General features: G+C 40.0%; 1 protein-coding gene across 1 annotated transcript in view; it reads left to right on the top strand.

Annotated features, from left to right (window-relative positions):
- rbm20 (RNA binding motif protein 20) overlaps window positions 1-9,119 on the top strand; it is a 59,980-nt gene extending 50,861 nt beyond the window's left edge. Inside the window, exons 9-14 of the mRNA XM_059569742.1 lie at window positions 93-714; window positions 1,036-1,128; window positions 1,902-2,451; window positions 5,320-5,427; window positions 5,834-5,955; window positions 8,578-9,119. Of these exons, the coding sequence (XP_059425725.1) occupies window positions 93-714; window positions 1,036-1,128; window positions 1,902-2,451; window positions 5,320-5,427; window positions 5,834-5,955; window positions 8,578-8,646 (1,564 nt within the window). The 3' untranslated portion in view covers window positions 8,647-9,119. The remainder of the gene's footprint in view (window positions 1-92; window positions 715-1,035; window positions 1,129-1,901; window positions 2,452-5,319; window positions 5,428-5,833; window positions 5,956-8,577) is intronic.
- The last annotated feature ends 14,378 nt before the right edge of the window (window positions 9,120-23,497 follow it).

The raw sequence follows: 23,497 nt of genomic DNA, 5'->3' as shown, positions 1-23,497 counted from the left end.
CTATAAACTTTGCCACGTGTTTTAAATGTAGTTTTTGTACATATTTGTCCTTTTCTTTATCATTGTCTCAACCCTGCTGCTGTGTTGTGCAGGTATTTGCCGGAGCGTGCCAGATCACGCAGTCCAGTCAGTCGTTCTCTGAGTCCGCGCTCACACAGTCCCAGCTTCACTTCCTGTAGCTCCGCCCACAGTCCATCGGGGCCGTCCTGTCGGCCAGACTGGAGCAATGGCATGGGGCCCCGCCGGACCTCTTGGGACTGGACATCCCATTCCCGATGCGACGAGGACCCCCGCGAAAGAGACGGCTGGAGGAACGAGGAGGAAGAGAAGCCTAATGGATGGCTGTATGAGCGCAGGAAACCCTACCTTAAAACCGGGGACCGGATCAGCCCACGTATGGGCCCCGGGGACGAGCGAGGCAGGGACTGGTACCCCCGCGGAAGCCCTCTGGGTTCATCCTTCTCCTCCTATCACTCCACAGACGACTTTTACAAGAAAGACTCGCTGTACAAGACTGATAAACAGAACAGGCCACAACATCAGAGACATGAGGGGAAAACAAAGAGAAGGGAAGGCGGAGACTACCACAGACCCAGACGCTCAGAGTCAGACGTGACGGACGACACACACTCCAACCGGACAGCTGAAGACAGAGGACGCAGCAAGAGGCCAAGCCGGAGACAAGATAAAGAGGAGAAGGAGTCCGAAAATCAGGCATGTCCTGTTTCAGTTCATTTGAAAAATAACTGTAATACTGTTTCAACTGAGTCGCAAGTTTTGAAATTATACACCGAATGTTAAGAATATGAAACATCTAAATGTAAAATATACGACCATTCAGTTCATTTATTTTATAAAATATCTTTAAATTATTTTAGTTTAATATTATATATTATTTAAAATATATAAACTTTCAAAAAATGTAAATATTTAAATATATAATATTATATTACATTACATCCAGATGTGCTTTATAGACAATATTTTAAAAGCACAGTTTTTCGTTTGTTTGCTTGTTTGTTTTTGGTATTATAGAAGGAAGAACACAGAGTCAAAGAAAGATCAACATCTCCTCATAACAGCAAACCTGTAAAGTCTTCAAAGTGTGACAAAGATGGTGACAGTGAGGTAAACATGTTAATTCATTCATCTACCAATCTGCGTTATGACATTTAGAAAATATATAGTAAAAACACTAATGTTGTGAAATATTACAACTTACAATAACTAATTCCTAAATGTATTCCTGTGAAGCAACGCTGAATTTTCAGCATCATTACTCCAGTCTTCAGCATCACGTGAAATCATTCTTATAAGTTGATTTGATGCTCAAGAAACCTTTCTGATTATCAGTGTTTGAAACAGTTGTGCTGCTTCATTTATTTGTGGATACCTTGTTCATTTTTTTCAGGGTTCTTGTAACATATGTGACCATGAACCACAAAACTAGTCAAAAGGGTATTTTTCTGATGTACAATATTGGACAATATTTGTCTGAGATACAACTATTTGAAAATCTGGAATCTGAGGGTGCAAAAAAAATCTAAATACTGAGAAAATCGCCTTTAAAGTTGTCCAAATGAAGTTCTTAGCAAAGCATATTACATTAAAAAATTGAGTTTTGATATATTTACATCAGGAAATTTACAAATTATCTTCATAGAAAATAATCTTTACTTAATATCCCAATGATTTTTGGCATAAAAGAAAAATCAATAATTATGACCCATACAGTGTTTTTTGGGGGGGGGGGGGGGGGGTGGTATTGCTATATCTATACCCCAGCAACTTAAGACTGGTTTTGTGCTCCAGGGTCACATATTATATATGTCTTTACTGTCACTTTTGATCAATTAAATCTATCTTCTCAATCCAAACTTCTCATGTTTCCTGGTTTTTAGGGACCGGAAAGTGTAGATGATGGAGAGGAGGAGAGCTGGTATCCTAAAAGCATGGAGGAACTGGTCACCGTTGATGAAGTTGGTGGAGAGGACGACTCTATAGTTGAACCTGATCTACCTGATCTTCAAGAGGAGGACCAGAGAGTCGAGCCCAGTCAGTCGACCACAGACAGCCCTAAACCAAATGCAAAGACCCCAGCAGAAGGCGAAGAGACCACGGTGGACGCTCCTTCCCTTCCACTCCTGGATCTGGTCCCAGAAGAAAGCTCTGGAGGTGCTCAGTCCAGCCCTGGAGAGAGACCAGCTGCCCCAGAGCAACCGGTCTGTCAACTCAGCTGCATCCCATCCCAGGAGTTCAAGAGCGCTTTGGAGGAGGCCTGCTCCGCCACTCATCTAGACACACACATCAACACCACCACAACAGCCGACCCCCTAAACAACAGCAGCTCATGTGAAAGTGGGAAAGTGAAGGACTTGAGTAATGATGAGAGAAAAACAGCAGAGATGGACCACAAGGAGCCATGTCTCAAACAGGAGAGTCAGAAGAAAGGTATTCACAACTGACTTTAGTTTGTTAGTGAATGTCTATAAAGACCCAGTCCCAGCTAATGAAAATATGTTGATAATGTTTCCATTTCAAGTTATAAAAATGTAATTTTTGAATGTTCTCTGAACATTTCAAACTTCCAAAACGTCCACATTCTATTTGTTCATTTTGCAAACATTATGGGAACGTTACTTTTGAATGTTTCTTGAACATTCTAAAACGGCAACATTTAAAAAAAAACATCGGATGCATGTCCAACTAAAAGGTTTCAGGAAAAAAAGATTTTTCCTGAATGATGTATAAATAATGTTTTTGAGCTAACGTTTTAAGAACATTATTAAAGACCAGGCCCGTTTTTACACAACATCTTAAAGCTAGCACATAACTCACAGATTTAAGAGAAAACCTTAAAAATAATGGCCGTGTCAGTCCTAAGTTTAGGACTCCTACATTTTTGTTCTAAGAGTATTTCACAAAGCGTTTTAGCGCTAAAATTAGTAACTTAGACTAAATCTGAACTATCCTAAAATGGCTGTTGCCAGCAATCTGCCTCGGAATGTAAACATTTTAGAAACATCTGACGATAATGAGCTTTTAAAGAGGTATCGGCTTTGGTTTGGAAGTTATCCCGACTTTACATTTTTAATTATATCCTTAATATATCCTTAATGTTCTCGCGTCCAGTTTGGTTTTCTTTCATGTTTGCATGTCTTACTAACAGCCATGATTATTCTACTCTGCTAATCAAAAGGCTGTTTATATGCATATTACCAACATTTTATTAGTCGCAGAATTATATTATATTATATTAGTATTGCCTTATTATAGACATGAAAAATATATCTATAGAGAGTGAAACTTTTAAATGAACCAATTCAAACAGAAAACAAATATTTTCAGATTATGTAATCCTTGTCGATCCTCCCTTTACACAAAATACGAAAGCTGCGTTCTATGAATAAATCTCTGACAGAGACTATTAGCCAATCACTGTGTGCATAGATAATAAGTATGCTGACATCATCCATTGCAATGAGGTCAACCCCGCCCTCACTCTTAGCTTATGACCTCTTTCTATTCCTTATTAAAAGTTTGTCTCAGCATCTTTGTGAATAGGTTTTAAGAGAAAACCCTTAGCCAAAAACTTGATAATTAGGAGAACTCTTAGTGCTAAGATCAAATGTTTTGTGAATATGGGCCCAGGTAACTTTGATGCTGGAAAAAGTCCTAACTTTGACACAACCTTACCAGAGCGATAGGCAGTGTTCTAAACATTGCATTTTAGCTGGGGAGTTTGGGAGTGTTACTTCTTCATTCTAATACCATTGTAGTTCTCAGTTCCTCATAGAGGTCTAAAAAAGTCACTTACCATTGATTGGCGAATTTTTGCATGTGAAATCCTGTCATTTCAATAGGAATCCACATTGGGAATTATATTGTGAGGGTGAAGGATTTCCCCATGCAGATTTATAATCAGAATTGGTCACATAAATTCCCCACTTATACCAACAGAAAGATGAACTTGGTTTATGAGTGACTTTTGTGTGAGATGTGCATCATACATACATGCTTCACTGACAATAGACGTTAGATTGACAATAGACCAAAAGCGGTTCAGTTTGAGTTGACTGAGCAAGTTTTCTTTTTATTTAATTGCTTAAACAATTATAAACAAAATGGCAACATGTATGTATGTACAGTATGTATGCACGGTTTAATATAAAGGGCTGAAAGCCAATAACACAGAGTACCTTTTTTTATTTAAAATTGTGGTGTAGTGGAATGGGAAAAAACCTGCCATAAAGTTTAGAGACATGTTTTTTTTAAAAGTTGAACTTACATTAATTTTGCATGGCTTTCTATACCTGCATCTCTCTTGTGTTAGACGCAAGTACAATGGTGATGCATGTCCAGCTAGAAAATGCCCAAAAATATGCGTTATGTATGAATGGCTTGGTTTCAGTTTTGACGTTAACAAGATCTTCGCATTGATAAACCTGCCTTTTCGCAATCCTAAAATTTGAAGGTAAAAACGTTGGATTGTGGATTTTAATCTTAAATTCGCGAAATATTCTAAATGCTAATACTTATTTGACAGCTCTAGGTCTCGCTGTTAATTTTTCCATGCAAAAAAAACAGTGTACTCAAACGTAATTAAAAAATTAGCCAACACCACCTAACAAGATGAAACCGCATTTTTTGCATTTACAATTTTTTATTTTTTGCATTTGCAACAATTTTTAGATGCAGCCCTACTAATATTTTTCAATGAGCCAAGCAGGAATGTAACTTACCTTGATTAAACTTTGACTTGAAAAGCTTTGACATTTTTATAATAATCTTTTTTTTGTATGTGTGTTTTGAGACTTTAGCCTGACCCATTAAAAAAGTAAAAGTTTTTGAGAATAATTTGCCTATGAATCAGACTGTTTGCGCTATGTTTATTTTTTTGCATGCCGGAAACAATGGTGTGCATTTAAAAGTGTCCTAAAAAATTAACTAATGCCACCTCACAAGATGATATCTGAATAAATTTGCACAGTCCTGCTAATATTTGTTTTAATGTGCCAAGCAAAAATGTACTAAAACTTGATTAAATTTGCAAAGCTTTTGTGGAAAAGATTTGACATTTTGTTAATTATGTTTTTGTGTGTGTGTGTGTGTGTGTGTTTTGTGACACAAAGATAGGTAGATAATGTCAGAATTTTTAGGTTAAAGCAAATGATCTGCGGAAGCTTAATTGAACTAATGTTTTCAAGGTAAAAAACTATTTTGACAGTATTTTTTCTACTTGCCTCAAAAACCTTACTCAAATCAGTGATACACAACAAAGACTAAAGCATTTAATTACACCTATTTCATCTATTCCAGATATTCCTGACTCATTACCGGCATCTTCACCTCAGGCAACAGACATTTTTGCTGCGTCACCCTCTCAGGAGCAGGAGAAAGGCATCAGTGAACACAGCATACCGTTAGGTACGTCCACCAGAAGTCAAAAGGGTCAAACCAAATGCCACAAGTGCTATTTGGTCAGGAAGAAGAAAGCATGAGCAATAGTAATAGTGACGCTTTGCAGCAAGAGCAGCACTAATGAACGGCTCTGGCTGTGATGTGGGCTCTCAGTGGGTGACTGAAGCCTTTAAGGCCAGCTGATGTCAGTGGAGCATTTGTCATCCTGCTGAGTGAGGTGTGAATTGCACCCTCGAGGCCCAAGCTCGTGTACTCATTACCACACAGCTAACGCACTAGATTCCCTCACAGAAGAGCTGACTTTACACCCCTGCACACACTCACAGAGCCGTATATGTGAAATGTGCCTCAGAAAGAAGTGTGGGTATATGGTGTCGTTCTGATTTCCGGCTTGTTTTGTTGTTTTTGGCAGGTGTGGAGTTCATCGTGCCAAGGACGGGGTTTTATTGCAACCTGTGTGGTTTGTTTTACACCAGCGAACAAACAGCCAAGACGTCACACTGTCGCAGTACAATTCACTACAGGAACCTACAGGTTATAAATATGAACACACACTCTTCCTTTCTCTTTTCACACAAATATGAAAGGTTCTCTTTTGCTTAACCTCTTCTGTGCAAAGTTATATGACAACCGATGACAACACAACAACAACATAAACCCAAAAGCGACTGATTGATGATGCAAAGAGTTCTAGTAATATGCACGTTTTAACATAAGAATTTATAAAAATGATATTATAGGTTTAAAATTTCTGATTTTTATATTATACTTGTGTGTGATAAATAGACTGGACTGATTTTTCGTCAATGGCAAAAACGCTTTTGTTTGCATGCTACATCCACACCCATAGGTGTCAGTATGAAGTCCAAAACTACTTGTGTAACATGCCAGTGAAACATAAAACTTTTTAGCGCACCTATACATAACCTGTGTGATACCATTGGACCATTTTTTTCAAACAAACTTTGTTAGGTGTGGCATGTAAGATCTATCCCAAGTATTCTTAAGAAAGAAGATGATTCATTATGGTATCAAATGTTGGTTGGTGTCAGAGTGAACAGAATTACGACCCATTTATGAAACTTTTTACTACCTCGGACATCATTTGCTAGTGGGAACACAATTAGTGAATTGTTTCTTAAAACCTCTTCCAAAACAAACTGATACACTAAAATAAATCAGACTTTCTAGCAGTAGATATGGGATCAGCTATATTACTGACTAGCTAACTACAATGATGCTATTTAAGGGACTCAAATTGGTAAATTGTTTCTTAAAATATCTGCAAACAACGAACTGATTCACTAAAATAAATCAAACTTTCAAGAAGTATAGATGAGATAAGATACACTATACTAATTAGCTAACTACAAGGAAGGTACTTAAGTGACATGATCAGTGAATCAGTAAATTGTTTCTTAAAATTTCTTCCCAAACAAAGCAGTACATATAAGATTAGCTACATCACTGGCTAGCTAACTGCACTGAAGCTACTTAAGGGACTTGAATCAGTAAATTGTTTCTTAAAATCTCTTCCCAAACAAAGCAGTACATATAAGATTAGCTACATCACTGGCTAGCTAACTGCACTGAAGCTACTTAAGGGACTTGAATCAGTAAATTGTTTCTTAAAATCTCTTCCCAAACAAAGCAGTACATATAAGATTAGCTACATCACTGGCTAGCTAACTGCACTGAAGCTACTTAAGGGACTTGAATCAGTGAATTGTTTCTTAAAATCTCTTCCTAAGTGAACTGATTCACTAAAATGAATCAGACTTTCCAACAGCCCATCTGAAATTAGCTAAACTTACAGATTAGCTAACTACATATAAGCTAGTTAAATGATTTAAATTAGTGAACTGTTTCCTAAAATCTCTTCCAAAATAAAATAAACTTCAATGAATCAGACTTTTCAGTAGAACATATGATATTGTAAACATTAATGACTAGCTAACTACATTAAAACTACTAAAGTGACTCGAATCAGTGAATTGTTTCTTAAAATCATTTCTTAAATTAACTTATACGCTAAAATGAATCACATATTCAAGTGGTACATAATATTAGTTACATTCCTGACTACCCAACTACATGAAAGCTACTTAGCTACTCATGGAAGATTCGAATCAGTGAATTATTTCTTAATCTCTTCCCAAATTAACTTAGACTTCCCAGCGGTTCAAATGAGGGGACCACTTAGCAGAGTGTATTTGACTATTGCATCAGCTTGCTTGTCAGTAAAGTTGTACATGAAAAGTGAAATTCAACTATGTGAATTTGGCCACGCTACACTGCTACTTGTTGGAAATAGTAGCTTGTTACTGAAAAGGCTACAATTATTTAGTTACTCCTCACCACTGCAGTGACTGCAATGTTAGATGACTGATCTAAGACGCCCGGTCCTCAGGGTGGGATATAGTTTCTCATTATAGCCCTTCAGAAAAGCACACATACAGACAGACGAACACACTTTCCAACACAACATGGTTGAGGCGGCACGGAGCCGGACGTTCCCCGTCATCACAGTCAGACCACAACCAGTTGTCATATCTCTCAGACTAGACCAAAGAGCGTCACCTCATTCTTCACTTCTCCGCCTTGAGGCCCGCCAGCTGTGTTGAGTTTACAAGAACTACAGTGAGAAGCTGACAGCTGAATTTAACACCAGAAGAGCAAGACAGGTGAAACCGAGACAGATAGAGAGACTGTAAACACTACAGGAAACACCTGCTTTCCTCCCACATTTTGACCTTCTTCTGTTTCAGCTCTCCTTGTTCCACTGGTAAACATATATGCTCTTTGGAGAGATACATAAAAAGCCAGCTATGAAATTAGCCTTGGTCAGACTAAGTTGTCAGCCATTTTATCCACTAGTAGACATTGTCACGGGAAAATTATTAAACAAATGGCTTTGAAAAGTATGTTTATGATGGAGTTAAGTCTCTAAGCCAAAAGAGACGAGAAACACGCCATATCCAAATGTAGCATGGACTTACTTGAGTATAGCCGTCATAACAGAGGGTGCCAAGTCAGCCATTTTAGTCAGAGAAACCAAACTGTTGCTCTTCAAGGCTTCATGGCTGCTCCTATGCCTGTAATTTAGAAGTAAACTGTTATTCGTGTAATTTAACGGAAGATTGTTTGTTTTTATAGAAGTATCTGTCGCAGCTGGCAGAGGAAAGTCTCTTGAACTTCCACACGGAGTCGCCAAACACTGAATGAAGCTCACGTGAGACTATCAGGACTGCACCACTGCTGGGATTATGCTGAGAGACACAAAACAAGGACGAAAGAGGATGGGACACAAGGAGAACCAGAGCAATTGGATCCTCTGTGTGCTCTTCATAGCAATATAAACTGTACTAAAGTTTTCAAGAGTTAAAAATACCAGCTTATTAAATGTCAGATACTTTAAAAGAGTAGTTCACTGAAAAATGTAAGTTCCAAACACATATTACTTTTTGTTCTGTGAAATATATATATCTTTTTTTTACAGTGGAATTCAAGCATTTTGTGGTTACGAAATTTACAAAGCACCATAAAAGTATCATAAAAGCAGTCCATGCAACATGTGCACTATATTGATTTAGTTTCATCATTGGCATGATTCAGCTAAAATAAGGGAAATAATCAGGGTTATTGTCACAAACTAAAACCATGAATATGTTACTTTTAACAAATGTTAACTGAAAAAAAAAAAAAAAAAAAATATATATATATATATATATATATATATATATATATATATATAGTATGTCCTGTCCTTATTTGTTGGACAAAACGCAGTGTGTGTGTCCTCGTAGTCCAGCATGGAGTTTTTATTACACTGTGAAAACCTTGTCTCAGAATGTGAAATGCACTGGTAAGTGTTGTGTTTACAGCATCTGCATCTGCCTCATTCATACTCTAAAGCTTGCATATATGTTGAATTTTCTCTGTGGTGGACAAATATAAACTTCACCTCAGAAGTGCCTAATTTACACTTCTATTTTCATTTAAAGAGATGTGAAATTATCCTCAGGCTAATACTTGTGAATACTCTGTTGATGCTCTTTGAATTATTAGATATTGTCATTCATCAGGTCTTCAATCTGTTTCATGCTTGAAATAGACACTTTTTCAAAGTGCCTTATAATGTATTAAAAGCCCCAAATCCTTTCAAATCAGTTGAACACAATGTAAAGTTGCTTCTGTATAATGTCTGCCGTTCTGTTTTGCTTTTGATTTTCATCATTGCTGTACACAATGCTCAGACTTTAGGGATACTTGAACTGGACCATGTTTATTTCTATCTAATATCCAATTTATATAAAGCTGAGTGAGTGTTGTAGTGCTAGTATATTATTGGAATGGACTTTTTCTCCTGCTGTTTTATATTCTGTTAATAATAGCACTCAATTCAATTTTATGGAAGACAAATATGTATAAATCGTTTGGGTTGCATTGATGCAAACATTAAATAAACATTTTGGAAAATAATGTTGCTTGATGTTTATATGAAACGAACGACTAAAGAAAGAGTCCCATTATGGCCATGAATGACATGTCTGGGCCTGTACGTTACGAAATACCGTCGCAACTTTTTTTAACCATCATCTTTTTTTATTAAATGGGTCAGATGAATAATATGGCAAGAGAAAGGGACTTCATCCTCACCCATGCGCAATCTGTTACATAATGACTAGTGATGTGTCGTTCGTGAATGAATCGTTCTTTTTGAACGAATCTTTTAGGTGAACGAATCGTTCTCGTTCACGCAATCCACTGACTCATATTTGTCGTTCAGTGAAGTTCCTCCCTCCACAGCAGCGCGGCGCTATAAAGCAGCGCATGCGCAGCTCGGTGAACCGGGTAACAACCATTTCATCCTGTCAAAGAATTACTCAACCTCGTATGGCAAGCCGAATTAACTTTTATTCATTCGCAGGATATGTATTCTTGATATCAACAATTCAGTTTTCACTAGTCAAAATGTTCATTCTTGATATCAGGAATTGTATTTTCACTAGTTAATTGTCACCATAGGCTTCCATTCAAATTTAATTGTTGATATCAAGAATTACTTTCTTACTAGTTGAAATTCCAATTTCACATTTCAGAAATACAATTCTTACTAGTAAAGACATTTATTTTTGATATCAGTAATCACACGGTTACTAGTACAGACGTCTATTCTTGATATCAACAATTTAATTGTTAGAATTACTGAAAATAGAATAGAAAATAGAATTACTGATATCTTAAATAACATTTTAACTAGTAAAAATACTTTTACAGATATGTAGAAATGCCATTTTTACATGTAAGAATAGCTATGGTAATGAGATCATGAGATTGAATGAGATTTTCCGACACGCCTCCTTTTTCAGCATTGGCCAAAGATGGCAGAAGAACATCCATGGGCAGAAACGGCTCCTCCTTTATTTATTTGTTTTGTCAGTGAAACTTGAAAATTATATTATGGCTGGAGTCATTTTTAAAAAAAATTGTAATTGTAAAAAAAATTATTTTATTGGCCACCAAGTCCTTCGGATAATTAAAGGAAAATTGAACAAGGCATTAATTTAGTTTACAAAATAACTTCATGTCGCTTTTTCAGGTGTTTATTTTTGGTTTTATTACACTTTCTTCTAATACATCAAATAAAATGTAAAAATACATGAATGAGTGGTGTCCTAATAGGAGTTATTTTTATATAACATGTTGTCTGGTTCTTAAAGCATCGGTGGACAAGATGGATGGTTAATAAATTTACACTGTTATACAAACTGTATACTCAATACTTCACAAGTAGCTAAGAGTCACTTCTTCAGTGTTATCATACGAAATGGTATAACAAAATTGACAAAGATGTTAGGAGTGTACTCACAGTCGGCCCATTCAAGAGCCATTACAAACAATGATTTATTCCCCTATGATTACAGAAAGATAAGTTTTTCGATTATTATTATTATAATAAATTTTTTATGTTCCACTATCTGTTCAGGAAACCCAGTGACACATTAAAGTGGCAGTAATGCACAGACCCGATTAAACACGCTACAATTTACAATGACGGTGAGAAAAAAAGAACATGTTTTATTGAAAGAATCGTCCTGAATAATTAATATATGACAAACAACTGAAAACGATAATAAATACAAAAACAACTGTATAAATAAAAGCGGAAAAAGATTAGAAACATGCACATCAGCACCACACTCTATTTAGCATAACACCGCTTGGCTATTGGCTGAACTAGAATGTCGTAACGTATTCCTAATACACAGATTCCACATATTCCACATAGCCATATCTCTCTAAATTGCTTTCGTTATATACTCGAAAAAGTGTCTTAAATAAGTCTTAAGTAATATAACGTCATAAGTCTGGTTGCTATTTTTAATCGATGTATTTCTAATGTATGCAATGCACACTGATGCTATTTAATTTGAAATTAAATGGCATCCAAAGGGTATTTTTCCGGAGCTCCTACAACTAGCCTTAACCTTACACAATATCCGCGTTATTTTTCACTTTTCCATAATTTCGTTGAGTTTTATTGAAAATACATGCCTTTCCGATGTGATACGGGACGTGAAAAGAATAAAGAAAGAGCTCGGCAAAAGGCGGAATCGAAACCAGGTCCGTCGGGGTCCATTAATAACCGATTAACGATCTACCATCTGCACCACAGAAATCAATAATCAACTGAAGTTTTTTAGCAGTGTTGACAAACACTATTACACGTTAGTAGGCGGAGTTCAATAGTCTCTGTCAAAATAAAAACAAAATAATTATTAAAAATATCCTACAGGAGCGTTTTATTTTCGTAAGAGGGCAATCGAATGTGCCTATTCTCTTTTGGGCTCTGTATCTTGTCGTTTATCCGCCATAAACATTCATAAAGGGTTGCACTCGTCATTAAATTGTGCACACCCTTACGAAAAATAACCATGGTTTTATTATAGTAAAACTGTAGTAAACCATGGTTTTTGGCGTGTTGACTACCATTTGTATAACCACAGATTTACTACAAATACCATGGTTAAACCATGGTTAATATAGCAAAACCATGGTTAATTTGTGGTTACCATGGTTTAACTATAGTAACCATGGTTTTTTGGTTTTATTTGTAGTAAAACCATGGTTAATTTTCGTAATTTTTGAAAATTTAATTTTAACATGTTACAATTAAGTTAAAGATATCAAGAATGTATATATGTATTACTAGTTGTCATTTCATTTTTGATATGATAAACGCATTTCTGCATTTCTGATGACATGATTTTTGATATCAAGAATACGTGATATTATGGAAAGCCGTGTTAACATTTAAAACGCTTGACTGGATGTGTGTTGCAGATATCTGTTTTTGAGTTTTGCCTCGTCAGAAAGAACATTTCAGATATCCGCAACTACATTCTTCCTAGGACAAATGACATCACTTTTACCATTCATTTGTATGGGGTTTTATCGCAAGCTGTTTTAGCATTTAAAACCTTTTTTTGACTATCCATAAATATAATTTTGGATAGTCACAATTGTAATTCGGATAGTCATAATTATAATTCGACTAGTCACAATGATAATTAGAGATATCTGCAATTATAATTGCACTAGTAAGAAATCGGATTAGAGATATCTCTAAATACTTTATGACTAGTCAAAACTCCTTTTAAGATATCTTTAATTACTTTATAGATATCTTCAATAGATGCGTCATACATCCACAAATGTAATTAGAGATATCTCTAATTAAATTTCGACTAGTAACAATTATAGTTTGAGATATCTGAATTGCAATTCCTCCTAGTCGAATTGCTGTTGTGTGACATCAGAATAAATTTACTCAGCTCCTCCCTGCCTACTCTACTAACTGCTAACAACATAATAAAAGTCTGCTTTTGTTGTCATGGAGAGAAAAGCTACTGGATGAAGTGCTTCATGGATTATTGAATATATCTGGATGCAGCCTTGTGTGGTAAAAGGTCTCCAGCGTTTTAATATAATCATGTTGAAAAATAGACCAAATGCAGTGTAATGTTCAAAAAAAGGCAGAAAATCACAAACTGCTCGTCTGAATTTATCCATTATATATTTAGACAATGAAAAACAATGTTTTTTATTTTTATTTTTTTAAAGAAAGGTAGGCCTAATTTGCAGATTTTCTTACCATTCATTCTGACTTTTTTTAATCAGGATTGTGATATATAGACGATAAGAGATATACATTTTATAACTGTGAGATAAAAAGTAGCTTTTTTCTTTATTAATTAATTTCTTTATTTAGTGGTGGAAACGAGCTTTCATAAATATCCTACAAGGTGGGAGTATTGTATTGTATTATAGCAAGAGATCCATGATGACGATATTCTGCTGTCTTCAGTGATGAGCGCCAATGTATTCTTTTAGGCAGCGGCTATTTGCACTAGGTGTAAATTGCATATTTTCTTAGCGATAGATGATATTTACACTAAGTGCAAAGAACTGTAGATTATATTTACACTGTTAAAATAGCAAGATTTTCTGCTATTTATACTACTTGTCAAGTGTTTGCAAGCTGCACGGGTCCCCCACTTGACAAGGGTTCTTTACTTCTGAATTGAACACTGGGTTCCACTCAAGAATGAGACTTAAGTTGCCTTTTCTCAATTTATTGTATGTTCCAGCAGGTGAAAAACCTTTAAAACCACACACAAAGCAGTGTATTAATTCTTAATACAGTTTTAATTCTGTAAGCGTTAGCATAACACTATTTCTTTTTACTAATACTATTCTACACCATAGCAAATACGTTTTAAAGAATTAGCTTTTAATCACTGGATTTGCATTTCATTAGAAGGGAATTTAACCATTTTTACCATAATAAATATTCCAACAAGTGAATTGATTATACATTTCTAGACAGTGAATTTCAGACAGACCATTAATTTTAGCAAATTGAACATGTGAATAATTTCCTGACAATATACTTTAAAATAACTGTTCACTGCTAGGCATTTGGGCTCAACAATTCAAACACTAACCTAATCACAGATACCAAAATAACAATAATAAATACCTAAGTCCATAACATGCACATCCACACAAAGCCACCACACGCAAATGTAAAAATTTAGATTTACCGGCAGTCTCTTCAGAATCAAACGATCCCGTGCAGTTTAAAATCAAATCTTTGACCCAACGTTCCCACTGCGTCCACGCTGCTCACAGTGTACACAATGAAAAGAGCAGCGCGAGCACCATTTCAAACCCAAGGTGCACGTCACGCTGATTGAAACAAACTTCACCTGCCGTTCATTTCCGTGTAACGAGAGGCGTGGCAACGGGCGGATTGCCGCAACACCTCCCACTCGAGCATTCCTGCAACCACGGAAAGGTCGCCGAACTTCAAGGCAATCCTGGTCAGGGGGGCTGCTCCTCAACAGGAAGGAGAACAACAAGGCGCCTAATGTCCCTCCGCAGCACAGTGCTATTGGAGCTTCCCTTCTTGTCACCGGATGCTAAGTTCAGAGCCACAGACTTTGGACATTGAACCGGAACACAGTTGCCCGGAGCGACTAGGACGTCGACATCCCTTACAACACCCTTGGAGTCTGGAGCAACAGCGACAACTCTGCCAAGCCTGAACTGGCCCCACAAAGCGTTCTGATCACAAAGCCAAACAACGTCCCCTATAGCCACGTTCCTCTCTGTAACATGCCACTTGCTTCTGATGAAGAGATTTGGTCCGGCAAGCTGGCACCAGGCTCTCCAGAAGCTGTTGACTTGGGCCTCGATTTCTTGAAGACGCTTGTAGGGGTAGTTGGTAAAACTGAAAGACTTAAAGTCTCCATCTTGAGACGCACGCCCAAGAAGAAGTGCATTGGGCGTCACATACTGGATGCGGTCCTCGCGACTCTGAATCCTTGCGTCGATCGGGCGCTCGTTAGCCAAATTCGCCGCCAACTGAAGCGCCGTGAGGAACTCACTGAAGGTAAGACCAACTGATCTTCCCAGACTTTGAAGAGCCCTCTTCACTATCCGCACTGCAGCTTCAGCAGCTCCATTGCGGTGTGGCGAATCGGCAGGGAGCACCTTCCAAACCCAGCATGTACCACTTTTTACTGCATACTCTTCCAGGCTTGCTGTCTCTTGGCCTCGCAGGAAGGTGTACAGCTCATCCAACACGGGCCTTGCGCCAACAAAGTTGGTCCCAGGATCTGACCAAACTTTAAGGGGATGCCCCCTGAGAGCAGCAAATCTCTGATAAGCCATCAAGAAGCTTTCTGTAGACATACTATTGGCCAGCTCCACATGTATGGCCCTGCTCGCCATGCAGCAGAAGAGGACTCCCCAGACCTTCATGGACACCCTCCTTTTAACATAGTCTCTCACTAGGTATGGCCCAAACAGATCAACGCCAGTGAACTGAAACGGTGCAGCAGGCCCTGACCTTTCCACAGGTAGGTCACCCATCACTTGCCCACATACTCGAGCCCTTGCTTTCTTGCAGATGATGCACTGGTTAACAACTTTCTGAGCGAGCATTCTCCCTCGCACAATCCAAACCGACTGTCGCATCCTCAACAGGGTTCCAGCAACCCCTTCATGCCCCTCCTGATGACTCTTACGTGCCACCAATGTCCCAAGCCAGGTATCGAAAGGCACCAATGGCACTGCCGTGTGATCTTTTTCGAAGTATTGAACTCTACCTCCACACACCAACAGTCCACTAACCCCATCTCTGTACACAACAAGCCGGTTCAATGTGGAGGTGGGAAAGGTTACCCCCTCTTGAGCTGCAAGGCAGAGATCTCGGAAGGCATCCTCTCTTTCTATCACTGTGATGATTCCAGTCGACTGAACTGCCTCCCACTTTGGTCTTCCATCGGTCTTAACCCGAAGCAGCTTCTTTGCCGCCCTCCAGACCAGTGCAATTACCTTTGTAAGCCGTCTTAGATTACTGAACCGCTTGACATCGACAAGTACAGTAATCGCGGTGCCTGCAGGTGGTCTACGCAGGCCTGTTGGAGTTTGACTCTGGTACTGCCTTAGTCCCTGCTTTGCACCGGCCCGGGTAAGTGTAGCTACAAATGCCTTCTTCTGGATTCTTATTATGTTTTCTCTGGCTGCAACAGCAACATCCTTAGCAGATTTTACCGGCCACTCACTCTCAGGGAGGCTTAAAAACTTGGGGCCCATCTGCCACTCAGAGCCTTCATCCAAATCTTTAGGAGCAGCCCCTCTTGAGATGATGTCTGCTGTATTAAGTGGCCCAGGGATCCACCACCAGTCCTGGAAATTTGTGCTTCCTTGAATCTCACCAATTCTATTGGCAAAAACGTCTGATAACCATAACTCTCTCGTTGGACCGCCCCCAGGACCGTTTGGCTGTCGACCAGATGATACCACCTCTCCACATGGATCCGACTGTGCCTCTGGAAATACTTTTTCAGCCGGGCTGCAAAGACAGCCCCACAGATCTCTGCTTTAACTGCATCTCCCTTCTGATCCAATGGTGTCAGCTTGGCCTTGGATTCAACTAGCCGTATAATGACGTCTTGTCTGCTACACCAACGCAGGTATAACACAGCTCCATAAGAGTGCTCACTGCCATCAGAGAACGTGACACCACACGGTTCAGCACTTGGGACAGGAGGAGTCAGGGGCCTGGTAAACCTTAACTGGCTCAGCTCAGCATAATCTTCCAAAAGGCAGATAGCATCTTGCCGAAGTCCTTCAGACAAAGCTGTGTCCCAGGTATTTTCAGTTGGACTGTACTTTACTCTCGCTTCCTGAAAAGCCCTCCTCACAAGAATGGCCCCCCTCTGCTTTACAGGAGTCACGAGACCTAGGGGATCGTATAACCCAGAGACTTGACTTAATAGCTCTCTACGGGTTAGCGGGTAGGGTACCTGCCCTCTCACTTCCTCTTTCGGCAGATCTTTGCCCAGCCTCATCTTCTTCTTCTTCTTAGAAAAATTTACAGCCACCATTAAGTGGAGCTTGTCATCCTCAGGGGTATAGCCAAGGCCAAGTGCTTTATTATCTTCCTCAGTAAGTTGATTTGGGAGGATCATTGTCATGGGCCCTTCTTTTTCTTGGCCTTTGGGTTCTCTCCTCCCACTTTGGCCAGAATAGACCCAAGGCTTCATTTGAAACCCGCCGGCCTCAAGGATTTGCTCAATGTTGGACGTCATTTGCTTAAGTTGGCCCTGATCATTATGGGAGGTGAGAACATCATCCACATATATGTCTTCTTCTAATATTCTACACTCTTCCTTGAGGTGGCTGAACTTACGCAGATATGCGGTCTCTCGCATAGCAACCTGAGCGATGCAACCAGCTGGCTTATCACCAATATTAACTCTTGTGATCGCATATTCATCAATGTCCTCATCATCAAAGTCTCTCCAAAGAAAACGATGGAGATGCACCTCCCGGTCTTCAAGCCAGACTGAATTATACATCTTTTTGATGTCACCGAGCGCAGCAAAAACACCTTCTCTGAAGTGCAGGAGGACCGCCCGGATGTTGTTGAGGACATCTGGACCCTTAATGAGGAGGTCATTTAAACTCTGGCCCCTGAACTTTTGGCTACTGTTCCACACAAGGCGGACTGGAGTAGTGACAGAGTGGGGGTTTGGCGCGATCAAGTGGCTGATATACCACACTGGTCCGGTCCAGCTCTCCAATACCTTTCTTGACAGCTTAATTGCAGCTTTCCTTTGAACCATCTCATGGATTTGTGCTCCATACGCCCCCTTCCAATCTGGTTCTTTGGCTAATTGTCTCTCAGTCCTTAGAAACGTCACCTCAACAGCCCTCCTGTTGTTTGGTAAAGAGACTGGATCCTCTGTCCAAGGGTACTTAGCATGCCAGTGAGGCCCTTCACAGTGATGGTCTCCAGCTACATAAGTCAACCCACTCTTCACCTGCTCCAGTTCCCGCTCCTCTGATAAAGTCATCTCCTTTCCCCCAGGCTGACACTTCCCACAACGGCAGCCACCACACCGAGGCTCACAAGCGGCGCCAATGCTATCCCACCTCCACCATTCCAGGAAGTCCCGACAGACAGCTGATGCGGAAGCCCGGGAGGCTTGGGGCATAGAAGCTCGGGTTTTGCCGGTGAGCTCTTTATAACTTGCTGCTGCCGCTCGCATGGAGCGTGCAAAATGCGTTCTTGATGCATGGGCTGTGACAATAAATTTTTCTAGAAGGTCTGGGTGCGAACCTGCCACCGTCTTGCCCAGAGGACCATCCCACAAGACAAGGTCCCCAACGGAGCGCATTTTCTGAGGTACAAGTTGGCCTTCCTTGTGACTAATGAGGAGCTTGATTTGTGAGGGTCTTACCAACTCTTGGAGGTGGACGTCAGGAAAAAACTTCTGCAGCTTTTTAGATGACACGTGACGATGAACCTCCGCAATACTATCAAGCCCATAGCACACAAGTTGATGGGATCTTAAGGTGCCTTTTGGGGTTTTGACTCGGATCTTTAGGAGGTATCTCTTAGTTTTTACCGTGATTTGCATCCCTCCAACTCCATGAACAATCAACGTCACGTCCTCACTCCTCAGGTTTAACTCATCCGCAGCATCATGAGTGATGTAATTAGTGTCCGATGCCAGATCTATCAAGGTCCCGATCTTCTGCCCTGCATTCGCAGTGACCTCAAGGATCATCATTATAACCGGGAACTCTTGAAGACCATTCTCTGCCAACAAGCCACACTCGGTTTTTGCCGAGTTGAGTGTCCTTGATACTGAATTGCAGAAGGCATCTCTGCATTGTTGGGCCAACTCTGGGGACAGCTTAGTCAGAAAATCGTCTTGGGCATCGGTACCCTTTCTGCTTCCTGCTCCTTCTGGACTGGACTTTGGCCTCCTCTGGGATGGGCCCTTATTTCCAGACCTGGGGCACAGACAGTAGTGATGACCTGGACTTTGCTTGTCTTTACAGCCCTCACTCCTGCACAGGAAAGTGGTCTTACACTCCTCCATATCAGTGTGGACCTCAAGACATCTTCCACAGGCCCCAATCCTACTCACTGCAGCTTTCCTTTCTGCAAGGTTCAAAGCTTTAAACTTCTTGCAGTAGTACAACTTCCTCCTATGGCCGCTCTCTCCACAGACAATGCAGCCAATTTGGGGACCCATGGACTTGGTGGCCTTCGTCCGGGCATGTTTTGGTGGGATCTTTAGCTCTCTCCTGTTGGGCTCATCATCCCTTAATTGATCCAGTTGCTCATAAATCTCCTCCTGGCTTCTCAAAAATATGAGGAGCTTGTCGAACCGATCTTTAGATCCAGCCTCATCCTTTTTCTCTGCTGCATAAACCAGCCACTCCTTTTTCAAGACTTCTGGCAGCTTACTCTCCAGCGACTTTGTGACAAGGGGATTTTTTAGAGCACCCGTTTCTCCCAGCTCGCTCAAGTCGTGTAAAGCCTTCTCGACCATCTGTATTAGATTCACGATCTTTCTGGGCTGGTGGCTCTTTACCGGAAGTGACATTTGCAACTCCTCAATGATCTCCAGAGCTATTCTTGTTTTATTCCCGAAGCGGTTCTCTAGAACCTGAAAAATGTCCTCTGCTGTCCCATAGTTTGAGAGGCGAAGATCCACTGCCACTTTCTCCTCAAGACTATCTAGTAGCTGAAACTTCCTGACTTCCTTGGAACCAGTAGGCTCTCCTTGCCTCTGGAGCGCCTCCCAATCCTTTCTCCAGCGGTGGAAATTGCGCTTGTTTCCATCAAATTTTGGAAGTGCCGTCGGTCTCAATTTGATGCTAGCCACTTGGGGACAGTGGGTTGTATCAGGTTGCCCCTGTTGTTCAATCTTTGCCTGCATTAGGGCAGCCTTCCCCGAGATCAATCTAGACACGCTGATCTCAAGCTCCCTCATCCGACACCAAAGATCCTTCTGCTCCTCGGGAGGGGCCCACCGGCTCCACTGGCAGCTAGCTTCCTTCGCAGCTTTAACTTGTCCTTCCAGGTGTCCAAGCATAAAGTCGTACACGTCTAGCTTTACATCAGGCTGGACAGATGAAAGGTGCTTACATTCCTCTTCTGCCACTTCTAACGCCAGAGAAAGTTGTGGGTTGCCAAACCTTTCCCAAAGGGCCTTGTGTAGAATACTCTCCACCTCATCCAGCTTCTGTTAACACTCTTGTGTTGTCTTCCTGATGTCTGCCTTTTGCTCCTCTGCTACAGTGGATTCTTCCTCTCCATCCCACTCCTCAATGTAAGCAGCTTCCAATTCTTCGTTTACTTCAATTACTTTTTCTGACTCTAATGTAAACTTACTCAGAGCCTCCCTGAGTTCTTCCGCAGACATACTCTTACATGATCTGACAATTGAGTTAGCCAGCCGAGAAAAGAGTCTTTTAGCAGTCGTTCTCTCTGTCTTCAATTGCTGCAGAGACCTTGATTCCGCCATGATCCCTGGAGCGTTGCGTTTGGGGCCAGGAGCGTTGCGTTTGGGGCCTGGAGCGTTGCGTTGGGGCCTGGAGCGCGGTCTTTCACTGTCAAGTGTTTGCAAGCTGCACGGGTCCCCCACTTGACAAGGGTTCTTTACTTCTGAATTGAACACTGGGTTCCACTCAAGAATGAGACTTAAGTTGCCTTTTCTCAATTTATTGTATGTTCCAGCAGGTGAAAAACCTTTAAAACCACACACAAAGCAGTGTAAATATTTACAGCAATGTACATGAGTTAAACCACCACAATTTCACATCATACATTAATAACACCGTTTTAATTCTGTAAGCGTTAGCATAACACTATTTCTTTTTACTAATACTATTCTACACCATAGCAAATACGTTTTTAAAAATTAGCTTTTAATCACTGGATTTGCATTTCATTAGAAGGGAATTTAACCATTTTTACCATAATAAATATTCCAACAAGTGAATTGATTACACATTTCTAGACAGTGAATTTCAGACAGACCATTAATTTTAGCAAATTGAACATGTGAATAATTTCCTGACAATATACTTTAAAATAACTGTTCACCGCTAGGCATTTGGGCTCAACAATTCAAACACTAACCTAATCACAGATACCAAAATAACAATAATAAATACCTAAGTCCATAACATGCACATCCACACAAAGCCACCACACGCAAATGTAAACATTTAGATTTACCGGCAGTCTCTTCAGAATCAAACGATCCCGTGCAGTTTAAAATCAAATCTTTGACCCAACGTTCCCACTGCGTCCACGCTGCTCACAGTGTACACAATGAAAAGAGCAGCGCGAGCACCATTTCAAACCCAAGGTGCACGTCACGCTGATTGAAACAAACTTCACCTGCCGTTCATTTCCGTGTAACAAGAGGCGTGGCAACGGGCGGATTGCCGCAACACTACTTATTTCAAATAGTGGCAATTATCTGCATCTCAGTATTGTAGTACATTATAAAACAGTACGCAATAATAGCGTAGTGAGTGTAAATGATCATTTTAATTAGCTAAACATTTTTAATGGATGCCACCTTACTGGGACAAAAAAAGCCCTCCCTACACATACCCTAACCAATATTTATTTTCAACTTTTTAATTATTTCCTTAATTTTTATTGAAAATAAATGACTTTCAAATACGATATGAGATTTTGAAGAAGTAGAAAAATGATTGGCCAAAAATGGACACGAACACGGGTCTACTGTACCAACGAGCACTGCTTTTAACCACTACACCACTACTGGTGGCCTTAATCCAACATCGTTTATCAGTCTTAACTGATATCATATGTTGGTGGACGACAGTGTAAGTAGTTTCTGACAACAAATTGGGCTTGCACTTAGTGTAAATAGATACTGATTCTTTTAACATTATATCAAATGTTGCAACGGCTGACATGAGGCTTATGCTTGTTCATTTGTAAATAAAGGCCAATTTATACTTCTGTGTCGGGTGTGCGTAGAAGGTACGGCGTAGCATACGCATTGACGTGTACCATACGTCGTACCCTTCGCCGTACCCTGACGCGCACCTCCTCAAAAATGTAACTACGCGTCGCGGCGACGCGGCCCGCAAGATCTGTGATTGGTCGGCTTGGTAGCATCGCATTTCCGGCTACGCATTTCCGGCGTGTTCTTCTGCACCGCCCGCCATTTTTAAATTCAGAAGTTCAGGTGAAAGTTCAGTGAAGAAAATGGAAATGGACCAAGTGACCGAGCGATTAGTTGAAGAAGTGCGGAAATACAGCCATCTGTATGACTCGTCTTCTGCAGAATACAAAGACTGCCAGATGGCAGCGAATTCGTGGAGAGAGATTTCCTCCAACGCTAAACACAGTGGAACATTAAAACCCGCCCCCGCCAACTAGCGTTTCGGCGGTGCAACTGCAGAGCAACGCAGACATAACGCAGAAGTATAAATGCTCACGACGGCGTCACCTACGTGCGTAGCCTACGACGTACACTACGGCGTACCCTCGACGCAGAAGTATAAATTGGCCTTAAAGGCTAACAAAATGTAATCCACAGCACACACATCTCAACATTACGATATAAAACAGGACAAAAGCCTATTTAAGTCCTCTCTCTATAGCCTACCACTTTTACACATGCTCCAGCTACATTTTTATTTCCATACTTTTGAATTACTTCTGTATAAAACAGTTTAAAATCAGCCAAAGACGCAGGACTTTTATTATACAACTCTTAGCAAAATTGCAGATGAAAACAGTTTCCAAGCTAGGATTGGTTAAATAAAATGTTTAAGGTTGGGCTCAGCAAAGGTGTATTTGCATGCACATTGTAGATATCTATAAACGTATTTTTACTAGTCAAATTGTTAATTCCAGATATCTACATTGCAATTACGCCTAGTAACAAAGCTAAATGCAGATATCTCTAAATCTAGTTCCTCCTAGTCACAAATCGGATTGGGATATCCATAATTAAATTGCAGATATCTTTAAATGAGTTTTGACTAGTCATAATTCCAATTCAAGATATCTTTAAATATGATTTGCCTAGTCAAAATTCCAATTAAAGATATCTGCAACTGTAATTTGACTAGTCATAAATGAATTGCAGATATCTACAAATGTATTTTGGATATCTTTAAAAATTTTGAATTAAAGATATCTTAA

Source organism: Carassius carassius, chromosome 16 (assembly GCF_963082965.1).
Source record: "Carassius carassius chromosome 16, fCarCar2.1, whole genome shotgun sequence".
Classification (NCBI taxonomy): domain Eukaryota; kingdom Metazoa; phylum Chordata; class Actinopteri; order Cypriniformes; family Cyprinidae; genus Carassius; species Carassius carassius.
Note: the sequence above shows the minus strand (reverse complement) of the source record. Positions and strands in the feature narration are given on the sequence as shown.